Source organism: Chrysochloris asiatica, unplaced genomic scaffold (genome assembly GCF_000296735.1).
Source record: "Chrysochloris asiatica unplaced genomic scaffold, ChrAsi1.0 scaffold00046, whole genome shotgun sequence".
Lineage (NCBI taxonomy): Eukaryota > Metazoa > Chordata > Mammalia > Afrosoricida > Chrysochloridae > Chrysochloris > Chrysochloris asiatica.
This window is the reverse complement of record NW_006408564.1, coordinates 14,394,913-14,412,581: the sequence shown is the minus strand read 5'-3', so window position 1 is coordinate 14,412,581 and position 17,669 is coordinate 14,394,913. Positions and strand designations below refer to the sequence as shown.

The following is a 17,669-nucleotide window of genomic DNA, read 5'->3' as shown; positions in this document are numbered from 1 at the left end:
ATCTGGTGGGTGCTACCAGATATATATAAAAGGAGCTCTGGTAGCGTGGCGGTTATGAATCGGACAAGGTCAGCAGTGTGAAACTACCAGCTGTTCCATGGGGGAAAGATGAGGCTTTCTGCTCCTGAAAAGATTTACAGCCTCAGAAACCCTGTACAGGGTCTCTACGAGTCGGAACTGACTCCACAGTATATAACAACAACCATATATATATTTTTAAAGTTTTGTGGATATATTTATCTTGAGAAATTAGTGCGGAAATGGTGGCACTGTAGGATAAACAACAGATTGCTAACCACAAGGTCAGCAGTTCAAACCCACCAGCTGCTCCACAGGAGAAAGATGAGGCTTTCTGCTCCCATAAAGATCTACAGCCTCAGAAACCCTATACAGGGTCATTATGAGTTGGAATCAGCTCAGTGGTAGTGGATATATGAGCTTTACTGGATGGATTCTTTGGGTGGTACAAACAGCTAATAGATTTCATTGCTAACCTAAAGTTGGTGGTTCGAGTCCTCCAAGAGAAAAGAAGCCTTGGAAGAAAGACCTGGGGATCTACTTGTAAAAAATCAACCACTGAGAGCCCTTTGGAGCACAGTTCTACTTTGATACACATGGGGTCAAATATTTATAATATTTATAACACCCCAGAGAATTCCTTTGTGTCCCTTCTCATTCAGTATACACCCCTCAGCCCACTATTCTGATTATTAGCAACATGAATTGGTTTAGTCTGTTCTTAAAGTTTACATAAAAGGAACTACACAGTAAAAAAAAAATAAAAAAATCTATGTATCTATTATATCTACTTATTATTTCCTCTGTAAATAAGTAGTTCCTGAGTGATCATCGCAAGTCACATAAATTTTCCAGTATATGCAATATTTACATATGTACATATGTACTACATTATACTGTAGTCTATTAAATATGCAACAGAATTATGAAAAAGTTTGAAATTTTTTGAGAATTACCAAAATGTGACACACAGAAAATAGCACCAATATAGTTGCTCAATGCTGGGTTGCTTTAAACCTTCACTTTGTAATAAACACAGTATCTGTGAAGTGCAAAACGGCAAAGCTCCATAAAACGAGGTATGCCTGTAATCCACTGTATGACTATATGAGGGTGAGTCAAAATTTATCCATGCTACGGTATGGCATCATGGGTTAACACACTGGACTGCAAAGTTGTCTGAACTACCAGTTCGCCGGTTCAAACTCAACAGCCGCTCCTCGGAAACCCTATACAAGGCCGTATGGGTTGGAACCAGCTCGACAGCACTGAACAATACCAACATGACTAGAAATAATTTTAATCAACTTTGATTGTTGTTGTTATTTTTGTTAGGTGCCATCGAGTTGGTACCCATTCATAGCAACCCTATGCACAACAGAATGAAACACTGCCTTGGTACTGTGACATCCTCACAATTGTTGGCTACGTCTGAGCCCATCGCTGCTGCCACTGTGAGAATCCATTTAGTTGGGGGTCTCCCTCTATTTCTCCTAACCTCCACTTTACCAAACATGGTATCCTTCTACAGGAACTGGTCCCTCCTGATAATACAGCCAACATATGAGAGATGAAGTCTGGCCATCCTGGCTTCCAAGAGGCAGTGTAGCAGTACTTCTTTCAAAGCAGATTTGTTTATTCTTTTGGCAGTCAAGGGTACTTTTAATATTCTCCTCTAACACCATAACTCAAATGTATCAATTCTTCTATGGTCTTCTTTACTGACAGTCCAACTTTCACATGCATATGCATGGCTTAGGTCAGGCGCACCTTAGTTCTCAAACTGACATCTTTGCTCTTGAACACTTTTAAAGAGGTCTTATGTAGCTGATTTGCCTAATGCAATATGTTCTTTGATTTCATGACTGCTGTTTCCCTGAGTATTGATGGTTGATCTGAGAAAAATGAAGTCTTTTCTCCATTTACATGGATGTCGTTTATTGGTCCAGCAGTGAGGATTTTTGTGTTCTTTACTTGAGGTGCAACCCATACCAAAGGCCATGATCTCTAACCTTCATCCGTTAAGTATTTAAAATCATCTTAGCTTTCAGCAAGCAACATTGTATTGTATGCATATCGCAGGTTGTTAATGAGTCTTCCTCCAATCCTGATGCCTGGTTTTTCTTCATAGAACCCAGTTTCCTGGATTATTCGCTCAGCAAACAGGTTGATTAAGTATGGTGAAAGAATACAACCTTGGTGCACACCTTTCCTAATTTTAAACCATTCCATGTTCTCTTGTTTTGTTCGAACAAATGCCTCTTGGTCTATGTGCAGGTTTCTCACGAGCACAATGAAGAATTCCAGAATACTCATGCTCCACAGTTTGTCCATAGTTTGTCATGATCCACACAATCGAAAGCCTTCGAATAGACAATAAAGCACAGGTAAACATCTTTCTTATATTCTGTGCTTTCAACCAAAATCCATGTGATGTCAGCAATGATATCCCTTGCCCCATGCCCACTTTTGAAACCAGCTTTTAGAATCTTCTAGAAAAGACAAAAACATCATTTATCAACACAATCTCCTTGTTGTTCAATATGCTTTGTCCATCTCTCAAAAAGCTTTCATATTCCATTAAAAAAAAACTATTTTAGGCTGAGCTGCAAGCCACAAATGCACCGCTGTCTTCACTTTTTCATCAGAGGTGAACCTTTGTCCATGTAGGGCTGCTTTCAGGGGACCAAACAGGTCCAATGGAACAAGATCAGTGATATAGGGAGGATGCTTTAACACCTCAAAATGAAGTTTCTGCAGTGTTAACAGCATTGGCAGAGATGTGTGGACGTGCATTATCATGCAAAATCAAAACACTCTGGGATAGCAGTCCTCTGCATTTATTCCCAAATTTAGACTTCAGCTCTTCAGTGAGCATCTCATGTAATCTAACCTTTTCCCTGATACTGGCCCTAGAAAGTCCCAGAAAACTGTAAGCATCCATTTTCTAGCTGTTGGTTGACTTTTGAACTTTTTCTTGATTGGTGACTGAGGATGTTTTCATTCCATACTCTGCCATTTACTCTCATGCTTGTGGTGACGAAACCATGTCTCATCACCAGTAACGACTGTTTTTTAAAGAAATTTTTACCTTCCTTTGAGTATCAGTCCAAATTTTGTTTGCAAATAGGCAAACACTTCTGTTTATGTTCTTTCATGAGTTGTTTCGGTACCCATCTTACACAAACTTTTTGAAACCCAAGTCTGTCCTGGATTATTTCATAGGTAGAGCCATGGCTGATTTGCAAATGACTCGCCACATGTCCCACTGTTACTTGTGTATTCGACAGAATCATTTCACATACACACTGAATGTTGTCATCTGTCATGGATGCAGATGGGCGTTTTAATATAACCAGAGTGTGGGAAATTTTTGACTCACCCTCATACTACAATTTATGTATCTACTCTCCTATTGATGGACATTTGGGCTGTTGCCAGTTTTAGGCTATTAGGAATTACTTTCTATATGTAAGTCTTATCTATGAACAGCTCTCTGGAGTATATATATGTATGTGTGTGTGTAAGTGTGGAATTGCTGGGTGGGAGGGTAAAGGATACATGTAACTTCAACAGGAACAGCCCCACTCACAGATACGGGTGGGGCTGGTCCACCTGTATCAATGCAGCACTATGTCTAAGTTCCAGCAGCCACAACCTTGGTGCATGCAGGTTTCTATTTAAATAGTATACCTGTGGCCCATGTGGCAACTATATACCCAGTCTGGAGATACAGTCAGCTAGCACTGATTTGATCCCAACTCATGGTGATCCTATATGTGTCACTGTAGAACTGCTCAATCGGGTTCCCAATGGCTGATTTCTTGGAAGTAGATGGCCAGGCCTTTGTCTGAGACTTGCACCTCCAATCTTTTGGTTAGCAATGAAACACATTAATAATTTGCACCACCCAGGGACTCTAGTCTTTATTCTAGGAAGCATAATCTAGGAAGATGAGACGTGGCATAAACAAAAATACAGAACAGATGTGTCAGCCTTTACCCCTACATGAAAACACGGAGAAGACTCCAACTACTCTGGAATCCTGGTGTGGCCTGTGGGACAAAGCACTAGACCACAAGCTTGGTTTAAACTTCAAGGTCGGTGGTTCAAACCCACCAGCTGTTCTTCAGAAACCCTATACAGTTCGATATGAGTCAGAATCGACTCAGACAGCACTTAATATTGTACGACTCTGTTCACAGATATGGTGAGTAGATGATGAGCGTCCCTGTATAGGGAACAAAAGGGGTGAAAAATACCCCAAAAGGAAGCCACATGAAGGTATTCTGCAAAGCAAGTTTTCATCTTCTCATAGCTCAACTATCCACTGCTGAATTGTGACGAGAAACACTTACATGAGCCTCATTTTGTGATGTTAATAAAAGGGTTCTCGCAAGAGATAATTTATTTGTACTTTCACTGATAGCTTTCTCGGAAGAGCCTGAGTAGGGAGGACCTATACAGAGGATTTCATCATGTCTGAAGCAATTTGTAACCATCCGTATCACACTTCCTCTGAAGAAAAAAGAAGGCTTCCTGCTCACTAAGGTGACACATTCAACCAGAGAGGACAATGACAGTAAAGCCAGGATGGCAAAGAGGGGCAAAAAGACAATGCTCAGCAACTAAATCATCACTATGCACAAACTGCCTATCAAAACTATAACAATGGCCTCCTACAGATGACCCACATGAGGCTGTGGGTGAGGGTCTCAATGCCTTTATATTGTATTCTAAAACAACTACTGGCTTGGTGTAAGACTGGTCAGCTTTTTGGTCCACAGTTGCCATGACTGGGGCTAACTCAATGGTATCTAACATCATCCATATTTCTACACAAATTCATATATATATATAGGTTGTTTATAAAATTGGCTATTTAAATAAGAAGGCCAATATTTCTATCATGCCTGGCTATCTTTGAGCGCTGGCCTTATACTCAGGAAGGACTTAGGATCAAGTGAATGCATGAACAGAATTCACAATGTTGAACAGAATTAATTTAACTCTTATTCTTCCAGTAAATGCTAACAGTAGCATAAATACAATATTCAATTAAATGCATTTTGGTGCTTTCATCTATTGCTTATGAGTCCTGGTGTGGTGTTGTGGGACAAAACACTGGTGATCACCAGTCACCTGCATGACCACTGTTCCTTACTCTTCCTCTGCCTGCGTAATCTCTATTCACGCTTTAGGTCTTAACTCGTCACTGTCTATAAGAAGCTTTCTCCAAACTCCCCAATTGGAGTTGATTTGTCATTCCCCATCTGCTTCATTAATAACATTTTGAATTTGTCTCTCTCATCAGCATGGAACTCCGTATGGACAAGCTCAGGTTAATTTTGTTCTCTACTCTAGACAGCATTGTGGTACGCTCAGACCTTGATAACAGAGGAACTAGATGGTACCCAGATGCCATTATCGAATGTTCTGGTTGGGGTATAACAGACAGTTCCTGACAGATGGGGATGGGGAGGGAATGTGTATGAGGGAGCAGCAGAAATTAGAACAAAACTTCAAAATCTCCAAAGACTAGACTTACTGTTGTTGTTAGGTGCCATTGAGTCAGAACCTACTCATAGCGACCTTATGCACAGCAGAACAAAACACTGCCTGATCCTGGGCCAACTTCACAATCATTGCCAACTTCACCATCACCATATTCACTGAAACTGGAGGAATCCCTGAGATACTTTACACCTTCAACAGCAAATATCCTCTGAACTCATCCTTCAACTGAATAGCAAGTGAGTTCAAGAAGTCCATAATTTTATTTTACCCTTGAGAACTGTGCTCTTTTAAAAATTACCCATGATTCCCAACGCACAACAGGACAACAGATCCTCTAAAGGAAACATGAGGTAGGAACAGGGTGGTCAGTGAGACCAAATGAATGGGAGTGGATCTAAATAGAAAGGAAATAACCAGAATGTGGGTGTGTAAACTGAAGAATTTTAACCAGTGACACAGAACATTATGAGTGTGTGCAGAAATTGTTGAATGGGAACTTGTTTCACCAAAAACATAATCAAATATGTATTTTTTAAAAACATGAGGGGGTTCAAATCTACACCTTGGCCTAGATTTCTCAGAGCTGCCTGCAGTCAGCCCTTCTATCGTCCTTGTCTCCTTTCACGTATGTTAGACTTACATTAATGCCCCAACACCCCTGTGCCCACTCCTGTTCCTTCTCCTCTTTACCCTTTACAGATGGTCCCTCACTCCAAAACTACTCTCACACTGATAAAGTCTGGAGTCCTGGTGCGTCGCTGTGGGTTAAAGCGCTGGACTGCAAAGTCCATTTGAACAGCAAGGTCAGTGGTCCAAGCTTACCAGCCACTCTTTGGAAACCCTATACAGGGTCATTATGGGTCAGAACTCACTCGACAGCACTTCACAACAACAACAACTGCTGATAACTCTATTCTGGCATCTGCCTCTCAGAGAGTCTAAATGACCAACTGCCAGTTACAGTTGGCCAGTACAAACAGATGACTTGTTGGCGTTTCAGCTGAAGAAACATGTTAGAGCCTTCCTTTAAAAAAAAAAACAACAAAAACAAAACACTTACTTAATGAAAAATTAACATTTATAATATGATTCCCAGAGCCACAGAACTCATACTCAATTCTGAACTTCAGAAACTCCATATTGATTTTTCCCTTTGTACATTTCCATCATCATTCTCAAACTAGAGACCCTGTGAAGGGCACAATCATTTATGTTTCATTAAATTAACAGCTCATTCAAATCCCTTCCAAGTCCTTCAAGTAAAAATGTTTCTAGTACCAACCAACGCTTTTTTTTTTTTTTCTCTCTCTCTCTTTCCTTATTTTGCTATTTCACACATCCATTCTCTCTTGGAAGAACAATAGAAGCGCTGAGGGTTATCAAAACAAAAAACAGCAACAGCCCGAAAACTGAGCACAAGCACCTCTCCAAGATCCAGCCCTAATCATTTCTCTTTCATATTGGTAGAAGAAAATGCTGAATTGAGACCTGAAAGCCTGAGAGGGACACAGTGTTGCCTAGAGTGAGGGAAGATCTTTCCTGACAGTGAACCACAATGACTGGAGTCACACACACTGGGCAACCTGAAGAATTCGAGGGTGGTCGCTTCATTGCTCTGTCAGGTATAGGTGGGCTGGTCTGAGCCTATGAGCACAATGTATTTTTGCTGAATAAATAAGTAGACTTCTTTGGTTGATAACTAATTTTTGTGGGTCTTGTCTGACTTCCCAATAAGACAGTGTGGTTGAATCCACATCCTGGGCATCTTTGGAACCCTCCCAATGCCAGGTAAAGTATCTCCAATGTAACAGGTTTCTACAGGGAAAATGCCATCACATAGGTCATGAACCAAATGATGCTACACACTGAGTTTCCTCAGAATTGGGGATCAAGATGATAAAGAGCGGAGTTCTGGGGTGGTGCTGTGGGTTAATGAGCGAGACTGCAAAGTCATTTGACCTGCAAGGTTGATGGTTCAATCTCACCAACTGCACCTTGGAAACTCTAAACAGTGTTGTTTTGGGTCAGAACTGACTCTACAGCACTTAACAACATAACAACACTGCTTATCTTGGCAATCCATAGTACTATGGACTTCCAGAAGAACAAACCAATCTCGAAGTAACACAGCCAGAAGGTTCCCTGGAAGTCAGGATGACCAAGTGCCTGGAGAAGGATATCATATTTGGTAAAGTGGAGGGTCGGAGAAAAAGAGAGAGACACCCAATGAAATGGATCGGCACAGTGGCAGCAGCAATGGGCACAAATGCAGCAACAATTGTGAGGTAGGACCATGCAGTGTTTCATTCTTTTGTGCATAAGAATCCTAGTGGGCACTGTGGTTTAATGCACCAGACTGCAAAGCTATTTGAACAGCAAGGTGGCGGTTCAAGCTCACCAGCTGCTTCTTGGAAACCCTATACAGGGTCGCTATGGAATCAACTCAACAGCATTTCACAACAACAACAACAACAACAACAACAGGGTCGCTATGAGTCAGTACCGACTCGATGTCACTGAACAACAGCTGCTTATCTTACCATATGGAATCTCCTCCAATTATCATTGTAGATCTTAAAATCCTACTTAAATGTTGTGGCTAGTAATGCTCTCCTGCTATAAAATAAACTCTTCTATTTGGAAGAGTTTAGAATTCTTCGTGCTGTGCTTGTTTTCAAAAAGGCAAAGTATTTGGTAAAAGAGAAGGAGAGTTAGGGTAAGTAAGATATATTCATTATTGACTACAGTTAAAACTCTAAAACCATATTCTTTACGATGGGTTAAATTTACTCAACTGGCGTTCAGGGAGATCTTCCAGGAGCAGAGCTCTGTCACAGTGCACGCTATGTGCTGTCCACAACCGCAGCTTTCATTGTACTTCAGAGGTTGCCCAGGGTATATGTGCAAAACTCCCCATCCCCCAAACCACCACCACTACCATTAAAAAGGAATAGGCAGTTAAAATCATTTCTGACAAGAGTGTTTTGATCCCTAACCGAACCTTCATGCCAAACTTCCACTTTTGTTATATACAATCTACTCTCAAGGTCAATGTGAGGGTTTTCTTCACTGGGAACACAGAAAATTGGGAACATTGAAAACTGGGAAGATGCAATGGAAACTTCCCAAAATGCAAATCTCTCTGGGGTGCTATTAGTCACCCTATATGCCTAGGGTTACTAAGTGTATTATTGTTACCTGCTGTACTTAACAACGGTGACTGCAGAAGAATTCATTCAAGCTCCAATTTGCTTTTTGGAATCCTGGTGTGCTGCCGTAGGGTTGCAGTGAACTGTTAACCACAAGGTTGATGATTCAGAACTTACCAGCTGCTCCTCAGAAACCCGACACTGGTTCACTATGAGTCAGAACTGATGCCATGACACTTAACAACAATAACAATTTGCTCTTATCAAATAATGACAACTACCTTTCCCTTCTGTGGGAATGAGAGGGACTGAGGTGGGGGAGTGTTTGCTAAGCTCTACAGAGTTGGCTAAGGTCTAAAGACAACCCTCCAGAAAACAAGGTGTGAAGACATTTTTCCACAGTGGTAGAAATGAAGGGGAGATTCATGATGATTCCCAATACTCTGTCTATTGCTGGAATTCTAATTAAATCATTAAAATCATTATATCACACCCAGGCACCAGGGCTCACTGCGGCAAGTGTACTTTTTTGAAGTGTAGAGGATCCTGATGTCATAGGTAATGATGCATTGTCGATAATAAACTTGCAGGGAAATTCCTCCAATAAAAACCAGTTGGAAAAGACAGGACCCATTTATCTTGCTTTCTCGCCCAGTTTTATGCCTGAGGATAGGAAGCCTAGCGCGCAGAAACACTGCACGAAGTCTTCTCCATCCCAGTAGCTGATAATTCTTGTTCACATGCTGCCAAGTTTAATGAACTGTCACAGCTACGTAAGTTTTTATTATTTTTTTATTAGCTGCTCCCTAAATCTGAGAGGCAAATCAATGAATTTATAAATGAAAAGAAACTTAGAAAGAAGAATATTTTTAGGGTGGATATGAGGCAACAAATGGCAGCTTCTAGGCATCTGCTACGCATATGAATGCTACATCACAGAGTGTTTTGATTTATAACACATGCATTCAAAGGGGTACCTGAAAAGGAACAAATTGCTTCCTGTTAACCCAGATCCATTTGCAGGTGACAAATGGACCGGCTCTTTACCCATCAAATAATGGCTGTCACGCTCTTAGACATCAGTGGATGAGGAATGAGTGTCATCCTCTGTCCTCCTCAGGATCACCCCACCTCTTTGGGTTACGATCCTCACCTTTTACATCCCAGAAAACAAAGTACATGTGGCTTACTTACCATGATGGACGACACCCTTCAACCCATGGATAATAGGATCCAGTGCGGAATTGTCCCTCGGACTGACCTACATGTAAAGGAAACATGATTGGTTAAATCTGTTCCGGCATCAGACACAACAGTCTCAGTTTAATCTTCTAAAAAGAAGAGGGGAAATAGATGTTATCTAGCAAGCTGCTTAGGTCTCACATACACCATGACTCTCACCAAATATGGGAGATTTATGACATAATAAAATCAAGTGAGGAAATCTAAATCCAAAGAAAGAAACTTCTCAGAATACATTATAACGGGAGCACCACCATCATCCTAGCACACTCTGAAAAAGCAACGCCAAGACTTTCCTCTGTTTTGTTTTATTACAAGGAGGCTGTGATCAGCTAAAAAGTCATTAAAAGTCATCGGAGAATAATCCATCATTGACTGACTATTCCAATAGCTTCTTGTGATTGCGTTTACTGTGTTCTTCCCTTTTGTCTAGAGTATGGAGCTGTTCTCTGCCAGTCTTTTGCCCTTTCTAAGGATCCCAGTTTCTAGTGTCTTATCACAGAGGCCAGGACATTCCTATCAAGAGAAGGGGGGGGGCGCAGAGGAAAGCTCCAAGATGTAATGTCTCCTACCTTCATTTTCTTCTGAGGTTTCATGTCCACAAATGCCTCTTTTAATCTTCATCCCAACCCAGCCTTTCCCTTAACTGTCTGATATAACTCAGCAAAAATTACCATTATTGTCCTTTCTAGGAAATCAAATTGTACCACAACATTATAATTACAGTTTTTAAGTACTTTCCTTTATTGTTGTTGTTGTGATGTGCCGTGGAGTCGGTTCCGACTCATAGCGACCCTGTACAGGGTTTCCAAGGCTATAAATCTTTACGGGAGCAGAAAGCCTGATCTTTCTCCTGCGGAACAGCTGGTAGTTTCGAACTGCTGACCTTGAGGTTCACAGCCTGATTCGTAACCACTACACTACCAGAGCTCCTTTGTAGTAGTTATCAAACAGGACACTTGAAGAGTACCATGTCTGGAGACATTTTGGTTGTCATCGCTGAGGGGAATTTAGGGGAAGGTGCTGTTGACATCGACTGCATAGAGGTCAGGGACGATGCAAAATTCCTATACTAGTCAGGACACGGCCCCCATGATAAAGGATTTGCTACTGTTGTCATCAATTCAGGTCTGACTCATAGTGGCCCCGTATAGGGTTCCCAAGAGCACATGTGGGTTTGAACTGCCGACTTTGTGGTTTACAATCCAGCGCTGATCCTACAGCATCACAGAAAGGATTATCTAGCCCAAAATGTCAATAATGCCAAAGCCATGGTTGAGGGAGTCTGGGCTGGAAGCTCTATGAGTTAATCATGATTATAACTTAATATCTGGAGTTACAACAAAATTCAGAAGATAGACATCCTTAAGCACTGTGCTGTGTGTATAGACTAAAGAGTTTTGGCAGCATAGTGGTTACGAATCAGGCTGCTAATCTCAAGGTCAGCAGTTCGAAACTACTAGCTGTTCCATGGGAGAAATATGAGGGTTTCTACTCCCGTAAAGATTTGCAGCCCTGGAAACCCTGTGCAGGGTCACTATGGATTGGAACCGCCTCCACAGTACTTAACAACACCATATTTATACACTAATAAAACGATAAGGAATTTAATACAATACTGACTACGCAAAGGGCTTCAATTGTGTGGATCATGACAAGCTACAGACAATATTGCAAAGAATAAGTATTCCAGAACACTTAATTGTGCTCATGAGGGACCTGTACATAGACCAAGAGGCAGCTATTCAGACAGAACACTGAATGGTTTAAAATTAGGAAAGATGTGCGACAGGGTTGTATTCTTTCACCATACTTATTCAACCTGTATGCTGAACAAATAATCTGCAAAGCTTGGTTATATGAAGAAAAACATGGCATCAGCATTGAAGGAAGACTCATAAACAACCTGCTATATGCAGATGATACAACCTTGCTTGCTGAAAGTGAAGAGGATTTAAAATACTTACTGATGAAGATCAAAGACCATCGACTTTGGTATGGATTGCATCTCAATGTAAAGAAAACAAAAATCCTCACCACTGGACCAATAAAAAACATTCTTATCAATGGAGAAAAGATTGAAGTTGTCAAAGACTTCATGTTTCTTGGATCAACCATCAACACTCATAGAAGCAGCAGTCAAGAAATCAAACGACGTATTGCATGAGACAAATCTTCTACATAAGACCTTTTTAAAGTGTTGAAGAGCAAAGATGTCAGCTTGAGGACTGAGGTGTGCCTGACCCAAGCCATGGTGTTTTCAATAAAGTCATATGCATGTGAAAGTTGGACAGTGAATAAGGAAGACCTCAGAAGAATTGATGCTTTTGAGTTATGGTGTTGGCGGCAAATATTGAAAGTACCATAGGCTGCCAAAAGCACCAACAGATCTGTGTTGGAAGAAGTGCAGTCAGAGTGCTTCTTGGAGGCCAGGATGGCCTTTGTCTCTCATACTTCAGACATATGGTCAGGAGGGCCCAGATGCTGGAGAGGAATATCATGTTTGGTGAAGTGAAGGGTCAGAGAAAAAGAGGAAGACCCCCAGCAAGATGGATTGGCAAATTGGCAGCAACAATGGGCTTAAGCATGGCAATAGTAGTGAGGTTAACCCGGGACTGAGCAGTGTTTCATTCTGTTGTGCATAGGGTCTCTATGAGTCAGTCCCTACTGGCACCCAACAGCAACAAATAAGTACAAAAATAAAAAGATCAGTGAAGTAGATTTCAGTTTACCAGATCACAAAGGGTATGAATTCTGAAAGATAGCATGAGAGTGTACCTCCAAAAGACCTGAACAGGAATCTCAAGACAGAGTTTACCATACTGGTTGAAGAATGAAACATTTTTGCATGGGCAAGTATCCACAAACTATACCAAATCCAAACTGTATTCAAAGAAAAATTATGTTTGCACCATAACAATTAATTGAATAAAATGAAAACACAAGAGCAGAAAAGGGAAGCACAATTCAAGAATTCAAGATAAGACACTACCAGTAAACATGGCCAAATGTCAATGGGAGAGAATATAATTATGGTCCACTGAACGATTCCATATCAAATTGAAGCTGTAAAATCTTTCTACTCCTTGATTCAGTGTGGTGGAGATATTCAAGTCAGTTTAAATCAATGTTGTTTTTAAGTGCTGACAAGTTGATTCCTGACCCTGAATGGGGTTTCCAAGGATTGGTTGCTGGGATGGATACGCATTTCAATGAAATGCTCATTGAAATGCTTATCCAACAGCATCACATAAGCATTAACTCTCTAATATCTGTGAAAGATGACAAAATTGTGGCAAATTCCTCCCATTCTTGTCACATCTTTGCAGTTAGACTTTACTGCTCATCTTATCCCACCAAGAGCTTATATCAATTGTCTCACCCTTTAAAACTGGGCTTGATCATACGACTTGCTTTGTTGTTGTTGTCAGGTGCCATCGAGTCGAAACCGACTCATAGCGACCCCATGCACAGTAGAACGAAACAATGTTCGATCCTGGGCCAACCTCACTACGGCTGCCACACCTGAGTCCATCAATTATGCCACCTGGCTGATCCATCTCGTTGGGGGTCTTCCTCTTTTTCTCTGACCCTCCACCCTACCCAGCATGACATCCTTCTCCAGCGACTGCTTCCACCGGCTTGCTTTAGCCAATGGTATATTAGCAAACATGATGCAAACAAAAGCACACAAAGCATTAGGATACAGGGATACCCTCTTACTACTCTGTGGAATCTGAGACTATGAGAGAAGAAGTCCAACCTAGCTTACTGGAGGATGAGAACCCCATGGGGCTGACACCAGCAATCCCAGACAAGGTCATTCTAGACTCAACATTCTACCAACAATTAGACAGGTAAGCGAATCCACACCAGAAGAAACAACCAGTCAAACCATTGGTGTTGTTGTTAGGTCCACTGTATCGGTACTGACTCATAGTGACCCATGGTGGTGGCTGTGGTGTACCGTGGAGTCCATTCCTACTCATAGCACTCGTGCACAGTGTTTCTGAGACTGTAGAGCAGTCTCACCTTTCTGCTGTGGAACGGCTGGTAGTTTAAGATCTGCTGAGCCCGGTATGCAACTACTAAATTATATTATTATTTAAACCAAGCTGTGGGATCATTTGCACATAGCAAAAGTTTAATTGCTCTAGTATTTATGGGAGCATGTAAGGGTAAGGGGTGGGAGACAGGTTTGTTTTGTTTTGTGGCTAAGTCAGATCCAACTCTTAGCGACAGGGTTTCTGAGGAGCAGCTTGTGTGTTTGAACTGCTGACCTGTGGTTCGAACTAGATATCATTAAAGGAGCTCTGGTAGTGTAGTGGTTATGAATCAGGCTGTGAACCTTAAGGTCAGCAGTTTGAAACTACCAGTTGTTCCACAGGAGAAAGAAGAGGCTTTCTGCTCCCATAAAGATTTACAGCCTCAGAAACCCTGTACAGGGTCCCTATGAGTCGGTTCTGACTCCACGGCACATAACCACCACCATCAATTTTTTTAACCAATATACAGTGCTTATGATTTAAGCTTCTCAGTAAGAATTCATTTGAAAAGGAAAAGCATTTGCCATCTGCCTGATCAACTCGTGTTCTCATTCAAAATTCTTTTGTACCTCTTCTAACATGTCAACTTTTTCAAATTTTGCAAAGGAGATACTTTGTAGTCAGGGAAACACTTTGATGAACTAAATTCTATCTAATGATGTAATGGCTCAAGGAAAGTTGTCTCAGTCTCCATCACTGAAATTCACAGGTACTATGTGTAGCCCATGCAAAAGGCAAAGAACCAGGCATCTTAGTGCAGATTCAACTTTCGGTCACATGTAACTACACTGCTCTGTGCTTGATTACTCAGGTCTGGACTCCGTTTTGTGTTCAGGAGTCTGACAGCAGAGTCTAAGCAACCCAGATATGGAAAGTTTTCTACAAATTATTCAAGGACCCAGCCTCCACCACAGGTGTACTTGAATGGCTGGGGTTGAGAAAGAGGATGATGAAAAAGGGAGAGCAATTTTTTTTTATGATCATCAAAGTAACGCAAGAATAACTCTAATGTCTCTATCCAGTCTAGGTCTTGGTTCTAAAACTCAGGGTAGGGAATCTGAATGGAATGCTTAGTAAATGGGTTTGTTCCAGTAAGGCACAACCCTAACTGAAATCATCCATCCATTCACTAGTTCATCAGTGGTAAATTTATTATTTAAAACAATGTATATAACTACTGGATATAAGCCAATCAATTTGGACAGGTTGTTTGCATTCTGGTCTCCATCCATAATTATACAAGTTACCAGTTGTTTTTAAGTCAATTCCTACTCATGAAGATCCCATGTGTGTCAAAGTACTATGCTCCCTAGGGTTTTCCTGTCTTTGAAAAATTTTATTTATTTGGTTGTTGAAATTATACACAGCGTACATATCCCAACTCCACAGTATCCACATGTCTAATTCTATGCTACTGACTACATTATACGAGTTAATGCATTTACTCTCATCCTCCTTTTCTGAGTGTTCACATAAATTCACCCTTCCCGATGGCTCCTATCTAATCCTTCAAGCTGATATTGTCAATTTGACGCCAAATAGATAGGACTTGAAAGAGCACCAGGCTCGAGGCAGACATTTTTATTTTTTATTAGTTAAGCTAAATTACAACCACTATTTAAATTTTAAGCCAAACTATGAAATAGCATTTTTATTTTACTAGTTAAGCTTAGCTATATAGTTATTTAATATCTCAATGCAAGAGTCATTTGAATTCAAATTTCAAAAGATTCAAATGTATGTTTTATGTGACACGGACTCAGTTCTGCAATATGCTGCTCTTTTTGAAGATACATGGGGAGTTTTCTTGGCTCTTGAAATTTGCCTCCATCCACTTTAAGATCCAAGGAATTATAGAAAAATATTGAGAAGGCAGCAATTGCACAAATGAGCTTAAAATGGACTAGAAGAAACAGAGACCCGTCCCTCTGGAATCTGTGCTCTCAATGCAAAACTTAGCTCTTGGCACTGCCATTTCAGGGCTGCTTTTGTGGCGTCAATCATCTTTAAAAGGATGGCATCCACACACAAGAGAGGATTCTGAGTGGAAGCTTGGCCATGGCCTTGAAATATCACCAAGGTAGAGAAACTGGCAACACATGAAACCATAACACTGGAGTTTGGATGACAGACCAAAATCATACACATAGTAATGTAATCTAAAATTCACTGATTCTTTTCAAACTATAACCCACCAGAAGGATTCAAGCAACTACCAAATTAGTGGCCAAGGAATCCACCATCTCTTCAGACGGGTCTACCATCCAGGCTCTGTAAGAGGCTTGGTTTTTAATCCTGCTGGAAGCAAAATCATATGGAGGCAAGAGGTCTCATCTGGCTGCATGGGCCTGCATTCAGTGATGTGCTGTCTCTGACTTCACCTGGTCACCAAGCCATTTGGCCATTAACTTGGAGCCTAATACTCTTCAATCTATCAAATCCTGGCCATTTGCTAAATAGGATGGGCAAGACAACCTACTTGCCTTGAATTCAGTACTGCAAGATGCTCTTTTAGTCCCATAAACGTCACATGTAGCCTACATTCTCTTGTAGGAAAAAGGATTTATGCCTGCTGAGAGTCAATGGCTGCACCGTTAACCATGGCTTCAGGGGAGCGTGACGAACAGCAGGACTGGAGATGCCGCCCAGCCTTCCAGAATCCCAGTGATGATGATTCATCTGTCCCAATGGTTAGCAGGTAACTGTGTATTCAGAAGCTAACATGCCTGACCAGCACAAGGCAAGCACTGCTCATGAGACCTGATCTCACATCCCATTTTCTTCTCCCTCCATGGCTCTGACATGTGGAGTTGTGGAGCAAGGATACCAACATCTGTAACTTCACTCTGCTTTTAGTCTCCACTTCCCAGATGTTGGGGGTTCATGGTACAAAATGGTTTGCATCGTCTACTAACTGAAAGGTTGGTGGTACCAATGCACTCTGCAGCACTGTCTCTGGATGATCACAGCCATTGAAAATTCTATGGAACATAGTTCTACTCTGACATAAATGGGGTTGCTATGAGTGGCGATTGAGTGTGGTGCTGAAGAATAAGCACTCAACGACAAGGTCGATTTGAACCGCAAGGGCAGCAGTTCAAATCCACCAGTTGCTCCTTGGTCACTATGAGTCAGAACCAACACAACGGCATTTAACAACAATAACAACATACAGCAATGGGTTTGGTTTCACCAGATTTTTGTATCAAGAACTTTCTGGCATAGACCATTTATTACAGAGCTATTTTTGTACCACACATCATCTAGAGGAGCTCTGGAGGCATGGTGGTTAAAATGTTTGATTGTTAATTGAAAGGTCAGTGGTTCAAACCTACTAGCCAGTGTGAAGAACAATATGGTAGACTGCTTCACTAAAGATTTACAAACTCAGAAACCCTACAGGGCACTTTTACTCTGTGATTATGAGTTGGAATGGACTTCAGAACAACAGGTTTGACTTTTTTGAGGTTTTTCACTTCAATTGTACCTTAACTGGAGGCACTTGCCAATAATTTAGGGGATGTGGCTATGTCCGAGAAGGCAGTTCAAACATTAAATTAAGAATCCTGAATTATACTGACAACACCACTCTTGAAAACCTGAAAAACGTCACCTCCTCGCTCTTCTATCCTCACAAATACAGCCTAAAGTCTCAGTTTCTGATGTTGAAGTTTCTTTTTTTCCACTTTTGACATCT

At 41.1% G+C, this 17,669-nt stretch overlaps 1 protein-coding gene across 2 annotated transcripts in view; it reads right to left on the bottom strand.

Moving 5' to 3' along the window:
- Positions 1–17,669, bottom strand: part of PTPRG (protein tyrosine phosphatase, receptor type, G) — a 1,006,925-nt gene that overhangs the window by 225,208 nt on the left and 764,048 nt on the right. For both annotated transcript variants that reach the window (XM_006862095.1, XM_006862096.1), the window contains exon 6: positions 9,879–9,945. In XM_006862095.1, the coding sequence (XP_006862157.1) occupies positions 9,879–9,945 (67 nt within the window). The remainder of the gene's footprint in view (positions 1–9,878; positions 9,946–17,669) is intronic.